Source organism: Rattus norvegicus, chromosome 13 (assembly GCF_036323735.1).
Source record: "Rattus norvegicus strain BN/NHsdMcwi chromosome 13, GRCr8, whole genome shotgun sequence".
Taxonomy (NCBI): Eukaryota; Metazoa; Chordata; class Mammalia; order Rodentia; family Muridae; genus Rattus; species Rattus norvegicus.
This window is the reverse complement of record NC_086031.1, coordinates 103,317,391-103,343,342: the sequence shown is the minus strand read 5'-3', so window position 1 is coordinate 103,343,342 and position 25,952 is coordinate 103,317,391. Positions and strand designations below refer to the sequence as shown.

The 25,952-nt window shown below is 46.0% G+C and overlaps 1 protein-coding gene across 5 annotated transcripts in view; it reads left to right on the top strand.

Moving 5' to 3' along the window:
- Kcnk2 (potassium two pore domain channel subfamily K member 2) overlaps positions 1–25,952 on the top strand; it is a 197,300-nt gene that overhangs the window by 151,344 nt on the left and 20,004 nt on the right. For all 5 annotated transcript variants that reach the window (XM_006250433.5, XM_006250434.4, XM_063271988.1 and 2 more), the window contains 1 exon segment: positions 2,394–2,533. In XM_006250433.5, coding sequence (XP_006250495.1) covers positions 2,394–2,533 — 140 coding nt within the window.

Sequence of the window (25,952 nt, the reverse complement as noted above, 5' to 3'; positions counted from 1 at the left end):
GTTTTTAGATGGCCTCTCTCTGTGTCCTCTAGGCTGCTCTGAGGCCCCCAGTCCTATCTCAGCATCCCATGTGCTAGATTCAGGTGCAAGCTGTCACTCCCAGCTACCTCACTTTCTTAATAAGACACAGCTGGACACGTTCCTGAACAATAGGTAGAAAATTAATACTCCTGACAGTCATGTGTTTTAAAAAAAGCGTTTCCAGGGGTTCAAAGCACTTGCTGTTCTTGAAGAGGACTGAGTTTTGATTCAAGCACCTACATCAGTTCACAAGTGCTGTTTATCTCAACTCTAGGGTATGGGATTTCTCCTTCTGACCTCAGCAGGCTCCTGCACACATGTATATATGTGAACATGTGTGTGCCTACACATACATGTGTGCCTACACACACATACATCAATTAAAAGGATTAAAATCATTTCCCCATTTAAAGAACCTCCTCTTTAAATCAAGTTATCTCAACATTGCAGATATACTAACCAAGGGGAGGCTTTTGCATCCCGTCAGCTGATTACTGTACAAAATGACTCACAAGTCTCAGGTTGGGGAAAGTAAGGTAGGGTGAATAATTGCCCGACAATGGCTTCTTTCTCGGTGTTTTTCTTCTCAGACCATCAGCGGCCAGTATTTCACTTTGAGAGTGGTGATTAAGAACGTGGAAGAAGGGGCTGGGGATTTAGCTCAGTGGTAGAGCGCTTACCTAGGAAGCGCAAGGCCCTGGGTTCGGTCCCCAGCTCCGAAAAAAAGAACAAAAAAAAAAAAAAAAAGAACGTGGAAGAAACCTTTTCCCATGGCTTAGGGTCACTAAAACTTCTGGGTTAAACATTTTACCCAGATATAAGCCTTATGGTGATTGGGCTGACTTACTGCCTTCCACCTGTAATACCTGCTTACAAGGAATAGAGAATATGCCATCTTTGGCATGAGGGCTACAATAACATCAGTAAGTCTGGGAGTTTGTGTGTTAGGTGGGCCCTAACCATTTAGAAGTTGGGGGGTTGTTTTCTGTTTTTCCTGTTTCTTTTCGGTGTGGAAGCATCTTGCTGTACACTCTAGACTGGCCTCAGTCTATGTGTCCGCTCACAATGCTTGCCTGCCAGAGCCCTCCTCTCCTGGCTTACCTTGTTCCTGTAACATTCAGAGATCTTTGCGGGGCCCCAGAGTCTGATTTGTTTAGGGGAATGTCCCATTAGTGTTCTATATTTGAATGCTTTCTCTTAGCCATGGGTGGAATTTTTGCATATCCCCAGCGTCTATGCGGTTAGTTGCCTCCTGCTCTGTCCCACAATGCACTGGGCCTGCATGGAAGAAATCTTCTGGGTGAAGTCACATGATGGTCTCTAACCATCCTCAGCCATCAAGTCCCAACTTAAAGCAACTGTGCTGGCTTTAGTCAATGTCCCTTCATCAGCTCCCAAGTAGGAGATGGTGGCCATCATGAGTTTTCTTATCTCCATGATCCATCTCTGGGTAGGAGCCCTGTAGTTACACAGGCGAGCTATCACATCTAGCCTTTATATGGCTTCTGGGGATCTGAACTCAATGACAGGCATTCTACACACCAAGGCATCTCTCCGGTCTGAATGTGAGGATTTCTTAGGTTAAAGTTGGGCTCCTTAAGATATGGCCTTGACTACTTATTTGGGTAAATAAGTTAGGATTTTGGTTTTGCTGCTTTATAACTATCTCTGTTAGTGTGCGCTGAACAACGGGAGGGCATGTGGGAATGCACCCGGCAGATTGCCACAGTACAGTGATATCGGCACACAGATGCCATTAAAAGAAAGGGCTCCGTTACTTATTCTTACTGGAGACGTGGGGCTTAAACCGATGACATCATGGAACTTCCCAAGAGACGATGATGGTGGCATTGCCTGTAAAGACCATGGGTTCTCTGCTGACCCACAGGTGCCCGGCCTCAAGCTTGGTACCCGACCGGCCATCCTACTTAAGACCTGAAAACAATAGCCATGCCCAGAGTCACCCACTTCCTGTTCAGTTTGGCAGACCCGTGGGATGGCACAGGATGATATACACAGTCCTCCGCCAGGTGTGGACGCACACTCTCGGATTCCTATGTTTGTAGTGGCGGTGGAGCAATTGAATCCTGAGAGACAAATGGCTGTAAATGACAAAAGAAACAGGAAGCCCAGACAGTCGTCATGATCTGGAAAGGCAAGGGAGTGTCCTTCAGAAAAACCCATTGAACTCGTCCTTGGAAACCTGAGAATTCTGTAAGAGAAAATGAGAAATTTGGTGTGAAGGAAGAGCCTGGGCCTGTGGAGAGGCTAAGAGAGTTCTGACCTTGGGCCGCACACAGATCACCAGTGAGCGTGTTGCAGATCTCAGCTATTGACTCTTGGGACTGCGATTGATACCTTTCCTCTTGCAGGTGGGTCGGACATTGAATATCTGGACTTCTACAAGCCCGTTGTGTGGTTCTGGATCCTCGTTGGGCTGGCCTACTTTGCGGCTGTTCTGAGCATGATTGGAGACTGGCTACGGGTGATATCTAAGAAGACGAAGGAAGAGGTGAGGATGGGGGTGCAGGGAACAGCATCCAGTAAAGGGTGGGTTTGACATTATTTCAGAAAATATTTAGAAGTTTAAACTCCTAATATTAATGCTAGCATACAATGAAGTAATAAAAGTTCAGGAGTTATGAACTGTGTGTTTGTTGAATGGCACAAAGGAAGGTCTATTCCATAACAAAATGAAAAGAAAAGGAGACATCTGAGGCTGGAATATACCTCGCAGCAGAATACTTTCCCCGCATATGTAAAGCCCTGAGTTTAGTTTACAGCAACAGGGAAAAGGTATCAGCGTATCACAGAATAAATAGTGAATGTTTTAAGTGTCTGTAAACATACATTTTTAAAATTCTTTTTGAGTAAATGTCTAGAGGTGGAATTGTTGATAAATTAAACTCAGGTTCAACTTTATGAGGAACTGCTTAAACTGTTACACAATTTAAGTTCTTATTAGCAGTGCCTGAAAACGGCAGTGAGACAGAGTATCGGACTTTGGGATAATGACTGTTTTATATTACTGTGATTTCTTTTACTCTGTCTATATAAATACACATGTTCACATATGCACTGGAAGGCTATGTGTTGTGGCTCTTGGCTTCAGAACTTCCAAATATTCAGAATTTTATATGTTTCATACAAAAACATATAGTAATGGTCTTGAGATTTTTTAAAACATGCAATTTGGGGAATTTTAAAAATCCTGATCCTGAAATTTTATTCCTTGGATATTCAATTTTGACTTTGTATTTATAGCTCCAGAAGTACTATTGGTTGGAGAGTGACAGAGTTGTGTGTGTGTGTGTGTGTGTGTGTGTGGTGGTGGTGGTGGGACTTGTCAACTTTGCTAATTGTTCAGGGGAGTCACAGGTCTGTCTACTCCGCACCATGACACTAGCTATCCTGGCTGTTTCATTACCTGCTGTTCGTAGGCCAGAATGCACCAGTGTCCAATCTTTGCTTGTTATAAACATGCCTTCTTTAAACACTTATTCAAAAAGAAAGGGAATAAGGTAAGAAAGAGTGTTTGATTTCTTCTTACAAATTTAGTCTTTGAAGCATGTTAAGTCATACAGTTTTTGTTGTTTCATTTTTAAAGAGGGCACTGAATCCCATTACAGAAGGCTGTGAGCCACCATGTGGGTGCTGGGAATTGAACTCAGTATCTCTGGAAGAGCAGTCAGGGTTCTTAACCACTGAGTCATCTCTCCAGCCCCAAGTCAGATTGTGAGAAAATGAGCAAGACAGGATGCTCAGTATGTTAAATTGGGGCACAGTCCTCTTTTCAGTGGGACTTGAATGGATGTACCTAAGTCTTGGGAGTGAGGAGTGAGGGCTGAGGAAGAGGGAGATGTTTATTCTGACTTCATGTATACTTTTCTGAATCTTAAGATTCAGGGATAAAAAGCTGTAGTAATGAAACATTTTGGATAAGAGTTAAAAAGAAAGTAACCCAGCTGTTCATCTAAAAGAGCTTCCAACCATATGGAAATTCTGGCACACAGGTGTATATTCCTGTGCATTCATTTCTTGAAGCTCGAGCTTTGGCAAGAAAATACCATTGTGTGACAAACACGCATGGCTGTTACTTAAATACATGTATACATTAGGGGCTGGGGATTTAGCTCAGTGGTAGAGCGCTTACCTAGGAAGCGCAAGGCCCTGGGTTCGGTCCCCAGCTCCGAAAAAAAGAACCAAAAAAAAAAAAAATACATGTATACATTAATACTACTGTGACCACGGGCATAAAGTTCACATGCCATTGGGGCGTAACATAGGGAGAGAGGATTTGATATCTTTATATAATCAACGTAATTGCTGTAGGGTATGTGTTTACGTTTGAAAGTTTTGTCCTGGAGTTTTGCAGTGGGACAAGCTGGCAGGCACCAGATCGCTTCTCCAGGGTAATGGCACTGGTTGTGTCTGGGGCTATTAGAACAAAGTGCAGTAAGACCTCTATTTCCTTACTGCGCTGAAAGACATCGACTCTACGAAGGTGTGGGCAGGCTGGTCAGTGGGGAGGCCTCTCCCCTTGGCTTGCGTGTCTTCTCCTTTATGCTGTATCCTCACCTGGCCTTTGCTCTGTGCCCACTCATGGGCGGGGGCAGCACAGGCCAGCATCTCTTCTTTTTCTCATAAGAAAACCAACGTTACTGGACTTGGACATCCGTCCTTTCCTTTTTTTTTTTTTTTTTTTACCTCCTTAATCTCTTTTGAAAAGCCCTGTCTCCCGATTCAGTTACCTTAAGGGATTTGGCTTCTGTGTGGGAATTTATGGAGGATAGAGTGCATGCAGGCTATGACACTGTCTTTTCAAATAAATTTATGTTTTTACTAAACAGGATAGATGGACAATTAGGTCATGTGCCCATTTATGAAGGATCTCCATGGCTTTCAGCTAAAAGTCTGAGTGTGTTTTCATGGCTAGTTCACCATGGAAAATGTTAGAGGAAGAAGCTAATTTTCCCCACTTACCACAGACCCTTGGACGGCTACGCAGTGTTCTGAGTTGCATGTGCTTTCTGGAAACAGCATCTGTGGAGAGACACTTGTGGAAGGCTGTGGCCAGAGACAGTATAAGCCACAGCAGATCCAGTTAAACCCATGGAAAATGAATTTTAGCCTAAGCAAATGCATATTTTCTGATTCCTGATGTAATTTGGGGAAATACAGAAAAGGGTCACAAATTCAGCAGAGAAAGTAGGAGGAGGGAAAGAAGGCACCATATGACTAATTTGGCACCCGGAACCATGTATTTAATAAAGTAAGGAATGCTAAAGTGAGAAATAATAGATAATTTAAACTTGGAAATATCTCCATGAGGGTCTGACCGCAGCAAAGCCAAAGTGTGGACTCAGAATCCCAAGGGAGACTCACACACCGCTCAACTAGAATGAGCAGATTGTGTCCGGCAAGTCCCAGCATTCTACTGATGTGTTGAAATACGGCTGAGCCGTATTGGTAAACCCTGAACGTATATAGATAGCTATATGGAGGTTTACGCCATTTAAAACATCAAACCATATGCTGTTCCCACCAGAAAGTCATTTTCATGGGACTAAGATGTTTAGAAGTAAAGAAAACTGTTGTTTTTGCCAAAGCTTCACGACGCGAGCGTGTTGGGACAGGGACCCATCTGAGGCGCTTAAGGAGGAAGCGACTGGTCGGAAGACTGTGACAGGGACCCAGAAGCAGCACAGATAGTTTACTCTGCACTTCTCAAGGAAGGCAGTAACAAGCTCAGACGCATTTCTCAGGGACATATGGATGTCTGAAAAGTGTTTGCTTTTTTTTTGCTGTTATTTTTTTAAAGTTCCAATAGGAAGCAGATAGCGTTTAATGGTGAACATTAACCCTACTGACCCATGTACCCTCTGCTCTGAGGCGAACATGCTTCCCTTTAGGAAATGAAGATTATTTTTACTACAGGGTGTAATATAATATTTCTGATACCCAAGGCAGGTATAATAACAATTAGTGTGGTCACAACACTCAGGAAATAAAATCTCTCCTTGCTTAGGAACCAAGTAGGGAAGAGTGAATCCTCACCCAGACACCATTTAATTACTTACTGTTTACACCCGAGTGTGGAAGCTGGGACTTCTGGATACACCTTGGGTTGCAGTCCCTGTGAGGTGGGCAGCAGCTGTGTCACCACATGGAGTGACAGCCCTGCTGGGTCTTGCAGAAGAGAGCCACTATGAATGGATGCAAATGGTTTTTGCAAATATTGTTTCTTTTGTCTCTAAAACTATTATATGGATTTGAGACTTCCAGTTGATTTTCTGTTATTTAAGATAATAACGAGCATCTGGGGACTGTAGTGCCCTGGGACCCTAAAAGTCTTGGTCTCAGGATCATAAGATGTCCCTAGACTGTGTGTGTGTGAAGGGGAGAGGAATGTTTCCTCCTCTGGACACATAGTGGCACCATTGACCTCTGTAGTAAGCTCAGGGCAGCAGGGACCTTTTCCATGAGATAACTTAGGGGCTCTTTGTGGAGTCCAGAAATAGGCAACTAAAGAAAACATCCAGCTTGAGACCTGGGAGCTTTGCAAAGCAGGGACTTACCAGTATCTCCCATGTACGGAATGATTTACAACGCTCAAGGCTTTAATGTCCCCTTTTACAATAGCTATGACTGTATCCTAAAAGCCCCGGAGACCCTGAAGGATTTTAGGGAAGTGGGGTGAATGATTTTGATGAGAGTGAGGAAGGAGGGTCTGAAGAGTCAGATGAGAGAGCTCAGCTGGGACGAACTGGTCTAGGGGACGTGGAATGAAGAGTCTTCATTGACGGTGAGGTTGAGATCAAAATATTTAGTCCAAAAGAATACTTGGTATCTGTGGATAAAGGGAATAGACTTTGGTTATCTCTTAGTTTGAATGCTGAAAACAACACAAAACAAAACAAATGCAAACAAGACAGAAGACACTGTCCATGAATCTAACGTCATCAGGGCTTCCTACCACAAAAAGGAGCCCAGGAAATTAAAAAATAGTGAATGGACAAAAAGAAGAGGATAATTTCAGTTTGACATATATTGATTGGCAGGTAACTTATATATTTGAATGATTAAGTGTAAAAAGAATCTGCATGTCTAGATATGGGGGTTGGGTGGGAAGATAGTTTGGGGATCATAATGGTACCCGTAACAATGGAAGTTGAGAGTATAGATAAATGTCTTCATTAATATTTGCACAGTGAGTCACTCACAGAGATAAAATGAACCCTAGGGCAAAAGCTTCGTGAAGGAGGTCAGGCTGAAGATGGAGACTCAGGTAAATTAACCCCATGGTGGCCGATTCTATTGAAAAGGCCAGGGAGTGAAGTTTTGGAGGATGATAAAATAAAGGCTTGCACTGGCTAAAGACAGTGGGGCTAACATCATGGAGAGGTTGACAAAGTAGCTCATGTCCCCCTGGGGCCACAGCCGCTTGGGTGCCACTGCTGTGGAAACATCATTCCACGGGCTTTTCAGGGCAGCGTGGGTGTCTTAGGGTTTCTATTACTGTGAAGAAACATCACAACCATGACAACTCTTATAAAGGAAAATGTTTAATTAGGGCCGGCTTATAGTTTCAGAGCTTAGTCCATTATTGTCATGGTAGGAGGCGTGGTGGCATGCAGGCAGGCATGGTGCAGGAGAGGTAGCTGAGAATTCTACATCTGGATCCACAGGCATTGGGAAGACAGCCTTAAGCTTCTGAAACCTTAAAGCTCCTGCCCCCGACCCCCAGAGACATACTTTCTCCAAAAAGGCCACACCCAGTCCAACAAAGGCCACTCCCACTCTAAGGCCACACCTGCTCCAACAAGGCCACGCCCACTCTGGCAAGGCCACACCTCCTGTTGATGTCACTCCCTATGGGCCTATGGGGGCCATTTGTCTTCAACCACAGCATGTATATTCTAACAGGGTCCTCTAGGTTCCTCACACAAGATTGTTGACAGAGATGTTTCCTTTTCCTTTTTCTTTTCTTCTCATGTCTGGGTGCCTCTCTTTCCCTCTCTCCCTCCTTTACTGCCCCGCGCCTCATTTCCATCTTCCGGTTGTGTCTTTGATGTTGTAGTTTTTCCTCTGGTTTCTAATACGTTACAGGGGAAAGACGACATAGGATAGTGTAATTTTTAAATCCTTTCGACATTTTCTACTGTTGAGTTCAAGTGGCTGACATTGAACTACAGACATGCCACATCATGATTCTAAGACTAGTCAGATTTATACTTTACATGTATACATTAAACATATTTCTTTGTGCCTCACAGAAGTGCTATATGAATGAAGTATATTCTTACTTTTATTGAAAGTCTTATTTTAAAGATAGGATGGAGACAGGTGGTGCTGTAATACGGGCTTTCACATCTGTGTGGACAGGGAACCTCTCATCATGCCACAGGGCAAAGGCTGGAGTGTTAGGCTTTCATATACCTCTCTGCTTGATAGTTGACTCCAGGCCACTGAACCATGGGCGGTTTCTTTCCACCGTTGTCCCCGCCTCGGTCTCTGAGGCATGTACTGAGTGAATAAGGAGTTGAGAAGGAGAGTCGAGGGAAAAGAGCAGAAGGGCTGGGAAGGTGCTCAGTGGATGTGCTTGGTGCACAAGCATGAGGACCAGAGTTCTAATCCCCAGGCCCACATAGATGTAGAGCAGACATGGTGGCCCTCTGTAAGGCCAGCATTGTGGAGGCAGCGAACAGGAATCCTCAGAGTGAGCAAGTTGGCTGGACCAGCTGGAGTCAGCAGAGACTCAGCCTCATTAACACAGTGGATGATAGTGGAGGAAGAATCTGGTGCCAACTTCTCGCCTCCAGACTCACGTGCATACTTGTGCACCAGCAAAAGCACATCTACAGTCATGCGAACATGCATATACACAAGCACACACACACTACACACATACCCAGTGAAAGTCAATTCATAAAAAAGAAGCAAATGCTACTACATGAGACCGTTTAACCCCTGAAGGCAATGGTAAGTGGCAGGCAGCAGTGCATGTCTAATGTCGAAGTGACTTTTTTTTTTTAACTAGAAAATCAATCACTGTGATTTTTTAATAATATGTGAGACTTCCAAAGAGCATATGAAGAGATTGGAAGCCCACAGAGCTGTGAGTTAGACATGGGAGGGTCTCTAACTTGGAGTCTCTATTTTCTCACAAAATGGAGGTGATCACATTTCCTTAAGAACTTAAGCTGTGAGTAGGTCGGGTTATAGCCAGATGCTTCCTTAAGGGTTTGCTCTGTTTCCTTCTTGGATCTGAAGACTGTCGGGGTCAGATTTTTATGGTGCAGAAGGGTTGGCTCAAGATTACTTGCTGTTCCTGCAGAGGACCTGGGTACCCACATCAGGAAACTCACAATAGCTTTTAGCTCTCCATCCAGGGCTCCAACATATTTTTCTGGCCTCCACTAGAAGCCTATAACACACACATGCACACATACATACACACATACACATACATGCACACACACATTCACACACACATACACAAACACACACATGCACACACACATGCACATACACACATGTACACATTCACACACATACATGAATGCACACACACATTCACACACATATACACACACATGCACCTACACGTGCACACACACATGCACACATACACACACGCACACATTAACACATGCACATACACACACATGCACACATTCACACACACATACATGAATGCACACATACATTCATACACACATATACACACACATGCACCTACACATGCACACACACGCATGCACAATACACACACACACGCACACATTCACACACACACATACATTCACACACATTCACACACACACATGCACACATACATGCACACACACATGCACACATTCACACACACACGCACACATGCATGCATGCACACTTTACAATAAGAGTCAAATCTTCTTGAAATTTTTGGTAAAGTTCTCTGGCTGCCATCTGTGTAGCACCACATACTATTCTGTGCACAGCTCCAATCCCTTTCATTGTGTTCTGAGGACCTGTGCTTACACACCAACAGTTTATGTGACTGAAATGATACACGGTTACAAAATAAAAGATAAACAAGAAAGAACTGGTCCTATATTAAATATACTGGCAGAATTTCATCACCAAATCAAAGTCTAGAATATCTTAAGGGGGAAAAGTAGATAACATTTCAAGTATGTTAGATACGATGTGAATATAATACTAGTTTTTACATTGTGTTCTTTAACTACCCAGTAAGTTATTTCTGCATTATTTTTTTTGAATTAAATCTACAGAGTTTTCTGGGTCTTGCTATCTCAACAGAGGTAGATTCTATATGGATCTTTCCTTTGTTAAAGCAAGTGACAGTGTCTTAATTTCCATCTTAAATAAAAATATTCTAGATTGTTCTTTTCTTGTCTTTCTTTGAGATGTTAGGTCAGACACTGTTGAGAAGAGTCTCCCCTCCCCCAATCCCCCACCCCCGCTTCCTGCATTTCAGACTACTGCCTGCCAATAGGAACCCGGAATGATCTTCCTCTTGGATCCTGCATAGCACAACAGGGTGTTAATAGCGTCTGCCTTCAGACAGTTTATAAGTAATCTCATTTGCCATAGAGATTATGTTATAGAGATTTAGGGCACCAGGATGGCATGATGCTGTCTATCCTGTTTAATTGTTTAGAAACTATCATCTCTGAGGTTTCATGTTCAGGAGAGTGGCCACTATTAACTTACCTTTCAAAAGGATCTCTGAGCTCTCTCATCAAATCCCAAAGTAAGTAAGTAGTGTGCTGAAAGCAAGCACATTTCACACACACACACACACACACACACACACACACACACACACACACACAGAGGAGGTTATATGTGTATGCATGTATATGTGTGTGAGTGTGTGTGTGTGTGTGTGTGTGTATAAGATATCTGATATCTTCTTTAATCCCTCTCCACCCTACTTGGGGGACAGTGTCTCTCACTAATTCTGCAGTTACTAACTTGGGTGTGCTAGCTAGCCAACAAGTCCCATGAAGCCCCTCTGTCTCTAGCTCTCCAGTACGGGTTTTGGTTGGGCACCACCACTCCTGGCTTTTTTATGTGGGCGCTAGGGTCAAACTCAAGACATCATGCTTGTGCAGCAAACACTCCGCTCACTGATCCTCCATCCCAGACGCCTCGAGGATTCTTTCCAAATGAGTGTTTGTGGCCGTTTGAGGCCAAGAGTAGCCACTCAGCAGTTGAGCTAAAGTTGTACGCTCATCTTTTCTCAACCAAAGCGTGGTTTGTCCAGTGCTCAGCGTATGGTCCTAGGTCACATTTGATTTGATTTGACTTGATTTGATTTGAGCCAATTAATGCCTGTGTGTGGGCATGTGTGCACACCAGGAGTGTCCACACACAATCTCATATCTCAGAGAGAAGACACCTGTCCTTTCTCTAGTAAAAGTAAAAGTGGCAGGAGTCAGTCCCATCCTCAGTGAGGTGCTTTTAAGCGCCTCCCCCTCCCAGGGACACATGTGGGTCACGTCTGCTTCCCTTGTGGCTAGTGAGCCATAGAAGTAGAGCTGGCTCTCCACTGAGCAAATTGGATGAGTTAATTGGTCCTGTGGTCTCCCGAGGTCTCACTTGTCCTTGGTACTGTCGCCCCATGGGTAGAGAGGCTGTGTCAGCCGAGTCCCCATGTGACCATTAGGAACAGAGTCTCTGCTGGGTGCCCAAAAAGAGCCAGAAATGAACCTTTGCTGCCTGAAGTCGCTGAGACTGAGGTGGGGGTTGGGCTTGTTTGCGATGATCCCCCCGCCCATTGTGACTCTTCTAGAAGACGTCCAGTTGTTATTTCTCTAGCTCAAGAAGAGAGTTAGAATAGCAACCTCGATTTGCAGTATTCAGAGTTCATATTGCCACGTGCACACCGGTGTTTTGCCTTGGCTTCCAACCCTCTGGCAAGTTTAGGTACAGCTGTTAATACTTATCTCCTTAAGGTTCACTGGCGAGAGTGACTGAGGCAGGAGGGTTGTCTTGAGTGAGCGTAGGCCAGTCACGGCTACATAGTGAATTCCGGGACAGGCTGGACTGCCAAGTAAGACCTTGTCGAGAGAGAGAGAGAGAGAGAGAGAGAGAGAGAGAGAGAAAGTGCCTGCCTAAATAAAAGCCCACAGATGGTTTCATTAAACTAGAAGCATCAAGATAAGAATTGAAGTAAAGTAGAACCATTTGCTTGGGCTGTTAGGATAGTCGTGTGCTCAGAACAGGGCTCTGTTTTTGCTGCCTGGCATCTGTGGCTCTGGCTTCTCATTCTGGCCACTCATTCAAGACAGGTCCCCGGGGTCTTGAACCTGCTCTACTTGTAAATGTCCTCTGCACACTGAAGACCTCTCTTCTCGCTGCCTTTGGGGATCTGTGATTGTCAGATGGCTCTTGAGGGCTCAGGCTGTGCTTAGCATTTGACCAGGTCAGGAGAGGATCTGATAGAACACTGAAAGGCCAGAGCATTTGCCCTTAGGGAGAAAGTTACAGGGGGTGGAGCTCTGCAAGACCTGCCCATGCATACCCCAGAGCAGACCCTGCTTTAGGAATAAAAGAAGGTGCTGGTGGCGACAAGCTCACAGACATAGGGGGACAGAATGATTAAGGGGTGCTCTGCTGTGCTGGAGTGTCCATTGCCCCCATCCCATGAAATACCCCATATGACTACATCAGCTTTAAACACGAGGAACACTCGACACGAGATTGTTTTATGCTTACTCTGTCACAATTTCATTACAAATTCGTTCTAAATTACTCCCTCCTCTTCCCCCAAAAGCCCCCTCCTTTGCTCATGGCTTGCTATATTTAATTGTGTGGTCTACCTGAGTATGCACAGCATCTCCTTCTCTGGAGAAAGTCAACCACTGAGGAATAGATGTCTCGTCTCTTAGCAGCCATCAACTGCCTATAGCTCCTCATGGGAGGGTGGGGAAAGGAGCTTACGGCCCCTCCCTGATCTCAATAGAACGCTGATAGGCCCAGTGTTACATGCACCACGTGGACACCCACTGCTGCTGTGCGTTTATGGGTAGAAGGCTGGCAGCATACATGGAAGACATCACTGCACACGGCCTCTCTCTCCGTCCTTGGCTCCTAGAGTCTTTTCGCCTCCTCTGCTGTGATGTTCTCTGAGCCTCTGAGTGGGTCCATTTAAGGTGGGTACCCGGTAGTCACTTATTTCCAGAACCTTCACCAGTTAGGAATCTATACATTAACATCTGCTCATTTCACACCCAAAGCTTCTCTGACCAAGGCTGAGATTAGTTCTAATCTGTGTCGTAAACATAACTATTTAGAAGGCAGTTTTCACACGAAGTCAGTCTAGTAAAATAGTAGTAGATGCTCTCCAGACCCTATGACCTCTCCAGCCATGATCCACCCTTTGACCAAATTTACAGTACCAACTACGAATTCCTTCTGAGTCCTCAGATCCAGCCGGACAGTGGTTGGCACCGCCACAACAACCAGGTCACCATGCTCTGAGCATGGTCTGCCTGATGGGTTGCTATCCGAGTGTGCAGGTCTCACAGTTGCATAGGATGGCCAATCGGGTTTATTCCCCAGTAGTCTGCACAGCACCTTCTGGCACTGTGACTTAGCCAGCAGGAGGAAAGCGTCAGCTAAGCACCAGCTTGATTCTATAATCGTAAGTGTCCTTTAATTAAAGCAGTAGCAGTAGGGTCTCGCTGTGCAGTGCGGTGGGCAACCAGGAACAAGGCAATCGCCTACATTGCCTTGGGGGTTCTGGGGACTCCCTGACTATATAATTTCCCTTTCTGCTGCTGTTCTAAAAACACCACAATCAGAAAGCCACTCAGGCAAGAAAGGATTTACTTCAGCTCACAGTTCCACAAGGATTGGTTCCATCATGGCGGGACAGCGTGGAATTGGGAACTTGACAGTCAGGGAGCAGTGGGATTCACAGATCGCCCCACACATAGGAAGCAGAGACAGAACAGGAAGTGGGGCCAGGCTACGAAACCTCAGCGCCCAACCCCACTGTCATACTTCATCCAGCAAGGCTTTCTTTGCCTTCTAAATGACTTTGATCTTCTGAAACAACAGCACCATACAGGACAAGCCCGCATGGGATGTTTCTCTCTCAAAGTGTGACGCTGGCCAACAATTCCTAAGGAGGCGCTGGGATTTTTGTTTGATGACCTATGGCTTCTGCGAGCAGCACTGTCCGGGTCAAACTCTACAAATCTAACTCTTTTTCTAATTCTATTTTTAAATAGCTTATAAAACAGTCAAATTCCATACAGCTTCTTATTTTCTTAGTTTTAGTAAACATTCTTCCTTATCTCGTCATCCGCTCCAGTATCCTGCCTCTTCCCTGGTACCCTACCACTCCCCTCCCTACTCAAAGGCATCTTCCCTCTGCTCAGTGGCCCCTTTTGAGCTTCCTGGACTCTTCAAGTACCTCCAACTAAACACAGAAATCTAAAACTCTAGGCAAAGGGTCATATATGAAGCAAGGACACATGATGTTTATCTCTTGGGGCCCCGGTAACATCACTCACACTTTCTAGGTCCACCCATTTACCTGACAATTCATAATTTCATCTTTCTTTATCCCTAAATAAAACCCCATCGTGTGCATGTTCCTCAATTTCATTATCCATTTGCCAGTTGAGGGACACCTGGACTGACTCTGTTTCCTAGCTATTGTGAAGAGAGCAGCAGTGACTATGGTCAGGGACACATTGCTGCTGGAGTGTTGTGGCACCCATAGGGTATTTGATCAAGAGAGGGTCGTATGGTCGTCCTGTTTTTAGCTTTTAAAGAAATGTCCACACTGACTTCCAGAAGGGCTGTACCAATTTACACACCTTCAGTCAGTGTGGAAGGATCCCCTTTCTCTCGTGTGTGGTAGCCAGGATTTGCTGCCATTTGTTCTTTGGATTACGGCCATCCTGAGTGGGATGAGGTGGAACCTTAAACGACCTTAGTGTCAGGGGTCCAGCATCTAATGTCTCAGATATAATAATTATTTATAAATACCATGCCATGTTTCCTTAGTTTTCCCTGTGGTTCGTTTGTTTCTGTGTAAGGAGGCAGAAGAGGATTTGTTTTACGTGTCTGTATCCTTTGCCCCTCAGCTGTCTCAGGTATGTTCCAGTTGTCACCAATGAATATCACTTGTATGTCCTGAAGGGCTCAGGTATGTTTGTACCACAAAACAATTACATGCCTGCGGGTGGCCTCCTGGAGAAACTGGTAGTTTGATGAGGTGCTTACACTATGGGAGTGAGAATCTCTGAATTCCAATCTGTTCTCTTTCTCTGTTATGCAAATTACACGTGCATCTGTCAGATGTATCTGACAGAAAAGATAACGGTTTAGTGAAGGGGAAACTTGGGAGTAACTCAAACATCCTGGAGTCCTATTTAAAACCCTGAAGATGTTAGATTCAGATACAGGCAAAATGCCCATCAAATCCACTGACTCTAAGCAATGGTTTATTGCAAGAGAGAATGAAGCTGGGTTTATTCTCCTCCATCTAGGATGAATAACCATGGTGTCTGAATAGTCTTGGAGAGACAGTGCCCACAAAGTCCTGGAGAAAGGGGTGGATATGATATTGCTCCCTCTTGGTCTTTTTAACTTTCCAGAATGTTCCTTGCTCCCTAAGTACTACTATCTGTAACGCAGGCTTCTTAAAATAACCACAGTGAGATATAACAGAGACTTTTTGCTGCACAGCTCTGTACAACCCTGGGCACAAACAAACAGGTCGATTTGTGTTGTCTGAGATGTAAGCTGATGGTATGAGCACCAAATGTGGAAGTCGGCCTGTCTGCTGAGACTGGCAGTGTGGGTGGGGAGCTCCACCTCCCTTTCTGTCTTGATAGAATCCCTCCCTTTTCATAGTGTGTGTGGGTGGCTGCTGCGGACAGCTCTGCTCTCCGAGGGCAAGCTATGGCCCTTGATTGTCAGTCAGCCTGCCTGTGGGGGACACAGCTTCAGAGCTCTCTTTGGCTTTTTTCGTTTCTGCTTACAATCAAGGCCACTGTTCTCCTTGAGTTCTCAAGTGGGCAGGGGAGCAGCCAGGTCGTGGAATCGCTGTACACCTGGCTCCAGGTGCGTGCAATCCCACTCCAGGATGGTGAGATGCTGGCCCTTCCTGCACACCCCTTCCCCATGGCCTCTTCTGTTATTCTCTGTCTTCTCTTCCTGTGTCTCCAGCAAGGTAATGAGAGTACAGACCCTCTCTTGTCAGACAGAGCAGTCCCGGCAGCAGGCAGTATTTCTGAGGACTAATTTCCCCGGTGCTATATTTGGCAGTGAACGGCAGCTGGGAGCGCTCGCACAGTGTACGGGAACACTCTGCCTTATTAGACCCTCTCTGCTGCCTTCCCTCATTAAAACAGGGTGGGAGACACTGCCGGCTTTAGACAGCGCTTATTCACTTTTTCTATAACTTGTACCCCTGATCGTCTCCAAAAGAGTTCTACTTGCTCATAAAATGACAAAAGTGTGAGCCACCACCATTCCAACTCAAGGTTATGACAGGACAGCTCTGGGCCAGTGCGTCATAACACAACCACGATACACAAGATATATTTACATTACATATCAACATGTATGACACAATATAACATAGAGTATTAGATGTAAAACCACTATATGTAATAATATAAAATAATTGATATGCATGTTATTAAAGATATATAACATCATATTTAATACTGTTGGGTATCATATAGTACATAGGTTACATATTACTAGATATAATTAGCATGAGCTATATAAATTTATATCCCCATTAGCAGTAAAAAAATGTACAGGGTACAACACAAATCATCCACGTTAAAAAAAAATTTCTAAACACTATCATCAAAACCGTTTACTGACAGTGAAGTTCATTTTTTTCTGTATATTAATAGCATGTATACCTTATTTGTTTGTTTACAATATTTAGTTTTTTTCCCTGCATGTACAGCTGTGCATTGTATGCGTACTGTGCCTACAGAGGCCAAAAGAGGGCGCCAGACCCCCTGGAAATAAATGGCTCTGAGCCTCCCTCCATGGGTGCTAGGAATAGAACCCAGGTCCTCAGAAAGAGCAGCCAGGCTCCGAATCTCTGAGCCATCCTCAGTCCCTTGAAAGTTTACTTTTAAGAGAAAATTCTGGAAGCGAATTTTCCTTTGAAGAAGTTGGAAAAATACTTCTTCCTGGGTCTTATGAATATTTTCTTCAGCCTGCCACTGTGCACAGTTAGAACTATTTCTGAACCAGCGGGGCATTGATTTGCAGATGAATGCATTAGAGTCTGCATGCAGCAGCCAGAGATCAGCAGAGTGAGTGGAGTCCCTACTTCCTGTACCCCTCACCCTGCACCTCTCACTCCTCATCCCTCATCCTGCACCCCGTGCTGTGCCCGCCCCTCAGCCTGAATCCCTCACCCTGCGCCCCTCAACCTGTGCCCCTCCTCCTGCTCCCCTCATCCACACCTCTCACTCAGCACCCCCTCCCTGAGCCCCTCACTATGTGCTCCTCACTCCCTCCACACCCGTCACCCTGCGCCCCTCACCCTGAATCCCTCATCCTGCACCCCCTCATCCTGCTCCCCTCACCAGCACCCCTCCCTCACTCCGCACAAGTCACCCCGCACTCCTCACCCTGCGCTCCTCACCCCTTTCCCTTCACCCCACACCCCTCACCCCGCGCCCTTCACTAGCACCCCTCCCTCACTCCACACACGTCACCCCGCACCCCTCACCCCGTGCCCCTCACCTCGCACTCCTCACCCCATGCCCCTCACCCCTTTCCCTTCACCCCGTGCCCTTCACCCCTTTCCCTTCACCCTGCGCCCCTCACCCCTTTCCCTTCACCCCGTGCCCTTCACCCCTTTCCCTTCACCCTGCGCCCCTCACCCCTTTCCCTTCACCCTACGCCCCTCACCCCGTGCCCCTCACCCTGCGCCCCTCACCCCGCACCCCTCACCCCGCGCCCCTCACACCGCACCCCTCACCCCGCGCCCCTCACCCTTTTCCCTTCACCCCGCGCCCCTCACCCCGCGCCCCTCACCCTGCGCCCCTCACCCCACACCCCTCACCCCGTGCCCCTCACCCCGCGCCCCTCACCCCTTTCCCCTCACCCCGTGCCCTTCACCCCTTTCCCCTCACCCTGCGCCCCTCACCCCGCACCCCTCACCCCGCGCCCCTCACCCCGCGCCCCTCACCCCGCGCCCCTCACCCCGTGCCCTTCACCCCTTTCCCCTCACCCTGCGCCCCTCACCCCTTTCCCTTCACCCCGCGCCCCTCACCCCGCGCCCCTCACCCCACGCCCCTCATCCCTTTCCCTTCACCCCGTGCCCCTCACCCCGCACCCCTCACCACGCACACCCTATCCTTCATTTCACACTCTCCAGTGCCCCCACTACACCTCTGCAGTTGGTGTCTGCCCTATTCTGGCAATGTACATGATCAGAGACTAGTTTAGTAGGAAAGCAAAAATCACTTTTCCCATGACTTCTACAGAGAAAAACAAACAAACAAACAAGCAAGACCTAAAACCAAACAAACAAACAAAACCCATATCTACTTCTCCTGGCATAGTTTCCAAGTATCAGTTTCTTCTGTGTATCAATAGCGTTGGTATAATGGCCTCACAGTATTCACTGGTGACCGTGACTGCAGATGTAAAACATTCCCTATAATGAATGCCCCATTGTGCTCCAAACATCGTCAGATAGTGAGTTACTTTTTGTTGCTATAATAAAACACCAGACAGAAACAACTTTAGGGGAAAAGAATTTGTTCTTGCCCTTGGTTCATGGGATAGAGCCGGTCATGAAGGAAGGCAGGGCCTCAGGCAGGGCCTCAGGACAAACTCCCCTCTGCCACTGGGAGGCTACTGGCCCATAACTTGGTGGATCAGGTGACAGAGAAGGCAATACAGGTTCTTGGGTTCTTCTGGTTATTTATTCCCTCCTTTTTCATCATGGGATGGCACTGTGCACATCCAAAATCCGTTTTCTCCCCTCATTTTATTCTTTATGTAAACTTCCTCTCTGCAAGCGGTCAAAGCTGTATCTCCCAGGTAGTTGAGAGGCAAATTAACACATCTGTATGATACCGATAATTCGGATTTTTAACGACTCTGTTTCAGACATCGAGATCAACGGTAGCGATTCAAAGGTAAATCACATGTGGGATCAGCCCGTGGTAACCAGAGTGCAGTGAGGAACATGGTAGGCTACACCGGGAGACGAGACGCAGTGCTTCAGGAGAGTATCATACACCAAGGGGAAGTCATCTAGAACGTTAGAGGGATGAAGAATGGCTACAAGCAGGACCATGTCACTTAAGAAAGTAACAGGGTAGTCATAGTGCCCGGTAGCATGGTAAGGAGACTCGATAGGGTTGTTGTGAGAGATTTGGTTCAGGAGGTCAACGTCCAAGTGAGTGCTGACCTGCAGCTAAGGTCAGACGCAGGGATGCTGAGGGGTCTTGGGGAGGCTGTGTACTCCTCCAGGCATTCCCACCAAGGGGACAGGCACCAGGTGGCACAGTTACTATCACCCCAGCTTTTTTTTTTTTTTTTTTTTTTTATTATCTTGAGTATTTCTTATATACATTTCAAGTGTTATTCCCTTTCCCGGTTTCTGGACAGACATCACCCTCCCCCCTCCCCTTCCTTGTGGGTGTTCCCCTCCCCCCATTGCCACCCTCCCCGCATAGTCTAGTTCACTGGGGGTTCAGTCTTAGCAGGACCCAGGGCTTCCCCTTCCACTGGTGCTCTTACTAGGATATTCATTGCTACCTATGGGGACAGAGTCCAGGGTCAGTCCATGTATAGTCTTTAGGTAGCTATCACCCCAGCTTTATCACCACTCACACGAGACCCCAATGTCCTGCTCTCTCACACCCAGTGATGTTCCAGCTCTTGGGCAACATCACCCAACATCCACCCAGTAGCTCATGACAAACAACGGTTCCCCATTTGTCATACTTGACCGCAGATTTTCCTGATGCAATGGCCACAGCACATCAAAGTCCCTATCTCACACTGTGTCCCCATACCGTCGCTTAGGTCCCCAAGCCCCGTGACCATTTCAGTCCATCCAATCCATCGCTCCAACATCCTGACAACGTTAGCCTGCTTTGCTCTGTAACTCCTTATAAACCCACTTCTCTTCCCTGGTACTTTCCAGGGTTTTGCTGTGAAGTGTTACCGGTAAGAAAAGGATTGATTGATCGATTGCCCCTGCACATTTGTCTGCACATTTATGTAAGCATACCCACGTGTCCCTGCTCTAACAGGAAAGATATGAAAAATATGTGCACATAAATAAATGTTAAAAAATGGCCGTGAGCAAGTTTTTACGTATCTTAAGGGTCCATTTTTCTAACACGGGAGCTTTGCTGTTCCTGGTAAAAGAGATCGGCAATGAGAGCTGTGTGAGTCACACACTTGGGTACTTTTTGGATATGGGTCTAACAGGGTTAGGCGAGGCCTACATTTGTCCGTGTATATATATATGGCTCTTTATTTTGATTCTTAACGCCTGCCGTGTGGGAAAACAGAGACTGCCACAGATACACAGATTCCAATGAAGGAAAGAGCACCTCTCACTCCATCTCCTAACATCACACTGAGTTTTTAGCGTCTTTTGCCAACTGTGCAAACGGAGCTGGGAAACACCTGTGTCCGCCAAGGTCGCTCTGTGGCTTTCAGAGCTGGTTCTGTCCAAATTTATTGAAAACCTTTCTATGAGAGGTTTTTAGTCTAAAGCCCTTCTTCTAGGTTTTCTAAGGATGACTTCACAAACTCGCCCTGTTTACTGGGACATTTATAACAGTCCCTTTCCAACCGTGCACTTAAGGACACCCTCCTACCATGTGTGCATATTAGAAACGAGCTGCAGCCTCTGCTTCCCCTGCCTCTTAAGAGAGTAAATGTGGTAGGTCTTTTTTTTCTCTCTTGCAAATTATCTGCCATCTAGCAAAATCATTTGTCACCACAGAGGAGAGTGTAAAATTTAAAGAAAAAACTGGATATTTGATATTTAAGTATTCTGCTCCCTAGAGAGCCATTGTGTTGGATCTTAAGGTGACCATGGTCAAGTCTGCCCCGGTCATCATGACAAGAATTCTATTTAGAATTCTGTTCCCCAGCTCTGACAGCTTATGGCCTGTAATCTATCACTGTGTGGTAAGGACAGCGAAGGGAGGGTGTGCTGTCCACCTAAAGGCGGGTATCCTAAAATGTCTGCCCTTCCCGCTGCACTTCTCCCAGACCACCGGACTTCAGGGTCACTGGGGTCACCTTTATCATCGTGGGCAGCAAGTGTCAGCACGATAGCAAATTACAGTCGATGGCCCGCCCACATCACAGCCCCATGACATTTTGCCAATCAAGAGGAATGTTTTAATCCGAAAATGGCAACGTTATCCTATATTTTAAAATTCTTCGTGTGGCTCTGAGATTGGAGTTAAAAAAATCTTTTACGTGATTGGCAATCTCACACGCTTTGGTTTCTGTTTGTTCTCAGGTTTACCTTGTAGGTTTACCTGGGGGATTCTCTTGGTGCTCTGGATATACCAGGCTTTTTACACCTCTTCTCCTTCCCTCCCTAGTATAGAGCAGTGGCCTTGAGCCCCTTGCCAATGCCTGCCACCAGGCTGACTGTGGGCCATTCAGATAACAGATCTGGTGCTATATCTCAGCCAACAGCAGAGACTTCTGGCATTCAGCCTAAACGATTCCTCCTCCTCTCGGAACTCCCTCCCTCCTCTGAGGAACTCACTCCTCTCAGGAACTCCTGGAAGTCTTTATTTTGCCTTATTTATTTATTTATTTATTTATTTATTTATTTGTTTGTTTGTTTGTTTATTTATTTATTTTTAAGACAGGGTCTCCTGCAGGTATGGTGGGCCTTACACTCAATATTTTAGCCCAGACTGAACTCAAATTCATTATTCTCCTGCCTCTGTTTCCCAAGGACTGAGATTCCAGGTGTGTGCCATCCACCCCACCATGCCTGGCTTTACTTCTGTCTTAATCTTATTTCACCACACTTTTGATAATTCTGTGTGACTGTTGACTCAGTGTGTGGTGAGCTCTGCAGGGGCAGGGCTCTTCCCTGACCCATCCCAGTGGGTTTCTGAATTGCAAACTCTCCGTCCCTCAGGCCATCCTGCCAGGACTCTGTATTGTTCATGTCCTCCTCTATGACACCAGCCAACCTCGCTACAGCCCTCCAAAGCCCATTTCAATCCACGGACATCGCTTTGACCCCATTTTACTAACCACCTACAAGGTGTGTGTGAGTAGGATACTAGGCTGTGCGTGTCTATTCACAGTCTGCTATGAGAGAGCATAGTGTCCAAAATCACACTTTCAACATAGGTTGCTTTTTGTGTTCTTCCTCTCTTAAAAATGAAGACTATGCACACACTTGTACACACAGATGTGCACAGAAAGGCACACATAGTACACACACGCACACACACACACACACACATACACACACACACACACACACACACACACACATGCACGCACACACATCACGACGTTGACTTATTTCCTGTGGCAGGAGTTCATAGCATTGACTGAGTCATATAATCTTTGGGAACACATCACATACTTTCATAGTCTTCCTTCCCCAACAAGAAACATAAACAAACATAAACCCTAGTAACTAACCCTGCTCTAAGATGTCTTTATAGGTCTCTCACTAGGTGCCCCTACCCACATCAACTGTGCAAAATATTTACATTCTCTTACATTCTCCGAACTTGAGGGTGGAGGAGAAGAAAGGAGTGAGTCTCAGAGGCTGTAGAGAAGGCTCAGCCAGTGAGGGGATGGCTATACTTGCACGAGGATGTGATTTTGGATCCCCTGCAGCCACATAAAGTCTGGCAATAACAACAGCCTGTGTCTGTGATGGGGGCAGTAAGGAAACGGAGACAATGGGGTCCCAGGCAGAAGCCATGAGCTCCAGGGTTACTGAGAGGTCCCGTGTCTTGGTTAGATCTCCACCCCTGTGATAAATACTATGACACAAAGCATCTTGGGAGGAAAGCGTTTATTTGGCTTTACCCATCCCCCTCACAGTCCATCAGCAGAGAAGTGAGGCCTGAACTCCAGCAGGCTAGAAGCTGGAGGCAAGAACTAAGGAAAGACCATGGAGGAACACCGCCTTCTGGCTTCCTCTCCAAGGACTGCCCAGCCTGCCTTTTTATCCAACCCAAGACCACTTGTCCCACAGCAGTGCTTCTCACAGTGGGCTGGACCCTTCAACATCGGTAATCAGTCAAGAAAATGCTCTACAGGTTTGTCTACAGGCCAATCTGATGGAGCCATGTTCCCGATTGAGGCTCCTCCTTCCCAGATGACTGTAGCTCCTGGGAAGTTAACTAACACAAAACTACCTATCACGCCCTGCCTCAATGAAGGTGGAGAGTGACTGTGAAAGATGCAGACTCTGACTTCTGACCTCCACTCACATGCACACACACATACGCCATGCACCTGCTGGCACACACCCATGTCAAACACATTTTACCACACACACACACACACACACACACACACACGCAGAAACACATGCAGAGACACACACATACACAGGTACACACAGACACACAAAGACACACACAGAAACACATGCAGAGACACACAGAGACAGGTATACACAGACACACACACACAGAAACACACACATACATAGGGACACACAGACATACACACACAGAGACACACAGAAAGACACATAGAGAGACACACAGAGACACATACACAGGAACCACACAGACACACAGACACACACATACACACACACACACACACACACACACACACACATTTGCTCCGATACAGAAAGTGACTCTGTTTCTCTCCATGGACCAAGGGCAGGGAATGGGTAGAGAGGCATAAATGTTTATTTCTACTGTCCTGCTATCCTGTGTTTGACCAGCAGTCCTCCTGAATGGTAATCTTAACTTGTTTTTTTGTTTTTTGTTTTTTGGGTTTTTTTTTTTTTGCTTTTGAAACCCTAGAATATTACCTTGAAAACACCTCTGTCCGTATGCATTTTTAAGTAAAATTCTAATATTCTTCGTTTTGCTTGGATAGTTGCAATGACCATGGTGACAGTGAGAAATTTAACACAGTGGTGATTCTCTGTGTCATCTAGGGACCTCCTTGTGAGTGCCAATAAAGCACAGATATCTCAGTAGGTAGCCCTAGATCCCTGGTGTGTGTCTAACAGAGAGGACTCTCCCTGCTGCTTCTATCAGAAGCCCTGATGGTTGGTTTTCTCGATTGCATAAATCGCTGTCTGCTGGACTCCTTCACTGAAATTATTCTTTTCTTTGGGTAATTGATAACAAATCTTATGTGGAGATTATCAAGTTACTGATTTGTGTATTAATATTTTTAAGGTGTGTGTGTGTGTGTGTGTGTGTGTGTGTGTGTGTGTGTTTGCATGCACACAGATACATTCAAAAGCCAGAAGGGTATTGGATCTCCTGGAGCCTCAGTTACAGGTGTTTATTCTGGGAACTAAACTCAGTCTTCTGCAGGAGCAACACATGCTCTCAACCACTGAGCTGTCTTTCCAGCCATTGTCCGATGTTTTGAAACTAGCTCTTATTATATAGCCCAGGCTGGCCTGATACTGTCTTCATTGCCCAGGTTGCCCTTGAAAACACACGACATTCCTGTCTTCACCTCCTTAGTGCTTAGAGTAAAGGAGCACACCATAAGCGACTCTTTTTGTTTGTTTGTTTTCTGGTTATGTCAATACGAATACATAGGCTGTTTCTGCCATTATAGGATATATGCAGTGCACACTGCTCATGTGTCACTGTCCCTGTTTATGATAGTGTTCAGGTAGCTGAGGCTTTACCCATGGGGCCTTCCCTATTCTCCTGACAGAACCCCATCACTGTATTCTCGATGTTGCAGACTCCTCTGCCCAGCTCTGGAGCCATGCCTTTCTCCCAGCACAGTACTTCGTCCTCCTCCAAAGGAGGAGTGGTGTTTAGTGACAGAGACTTGGGCATTGCTGGCTAGTGGGAGTGCTGGCGCTCCCATCTCCCCTCTGAGAGTCTCATGCTCTGCTGTGAGCTAGGTGGGCACTGCCCAGGTGTTCTCTGTAGACAATGATGAAGGATATCTTGACATGATACACAGCACTTCCTTATGTTTGTTTTTGATTATCCATATATCGTCTATCAATCATTTGTCCATCATATACCTGCCTTCCTACTTACCTAGCATCTTTCTGTTATGTATCTATCATGTCTCTAGCTATTGATCTGCCTGTCTATCTCAGAAGCCATGTGTTCATATTAATATCTCCAAGCCCAACCTAATACAAGAGATGCTTTTTTTTCACCTTGACTCAGGGTGACTGTTGCTGTGAGAAAACACCATGGCCAAAGCAACTTGGGGACCAAAGCGTACCCTTGGCTTACACTTCCCTATCACCGTTTGTCATCATCAAAGGAAGTGAGGACAGGAACTCGAGCAGAGCAGGAACATGGCGGCAGGAACTGGTGCAGCGGCCATGGAAAGGTGCTACTTGTTCCTCGTAGTTTGATTAGCCCGCCTTCTTCTTTTTTTTTTTTTTTTCTTTTTTCTTTTTTCTTTTCGGAGCTGGGAACCGAACCCAGAGCCTTGCGCTTCCTAGGCAAGCGCCCTACCACTGAGCTAAATCCCCAACCCCGATTAGCCCGCCTTCTTATGGAATCCAGGACCACCAGCCTAGGGGTGACACCACCCACAATGAGCTGGACCTGCCCCCATCAATCACCAATTAAGAAATTTCTCTACAGGAGCCTGATATTATGGAGACATTTACATAATTGAGGTTCCCTTCTCTCAGATGACTTTAGCTTGTGTCAAGTTGACATAAGACTAGTCAGCACACGCCTTATAGTATCTCTACCTTGTCTAGG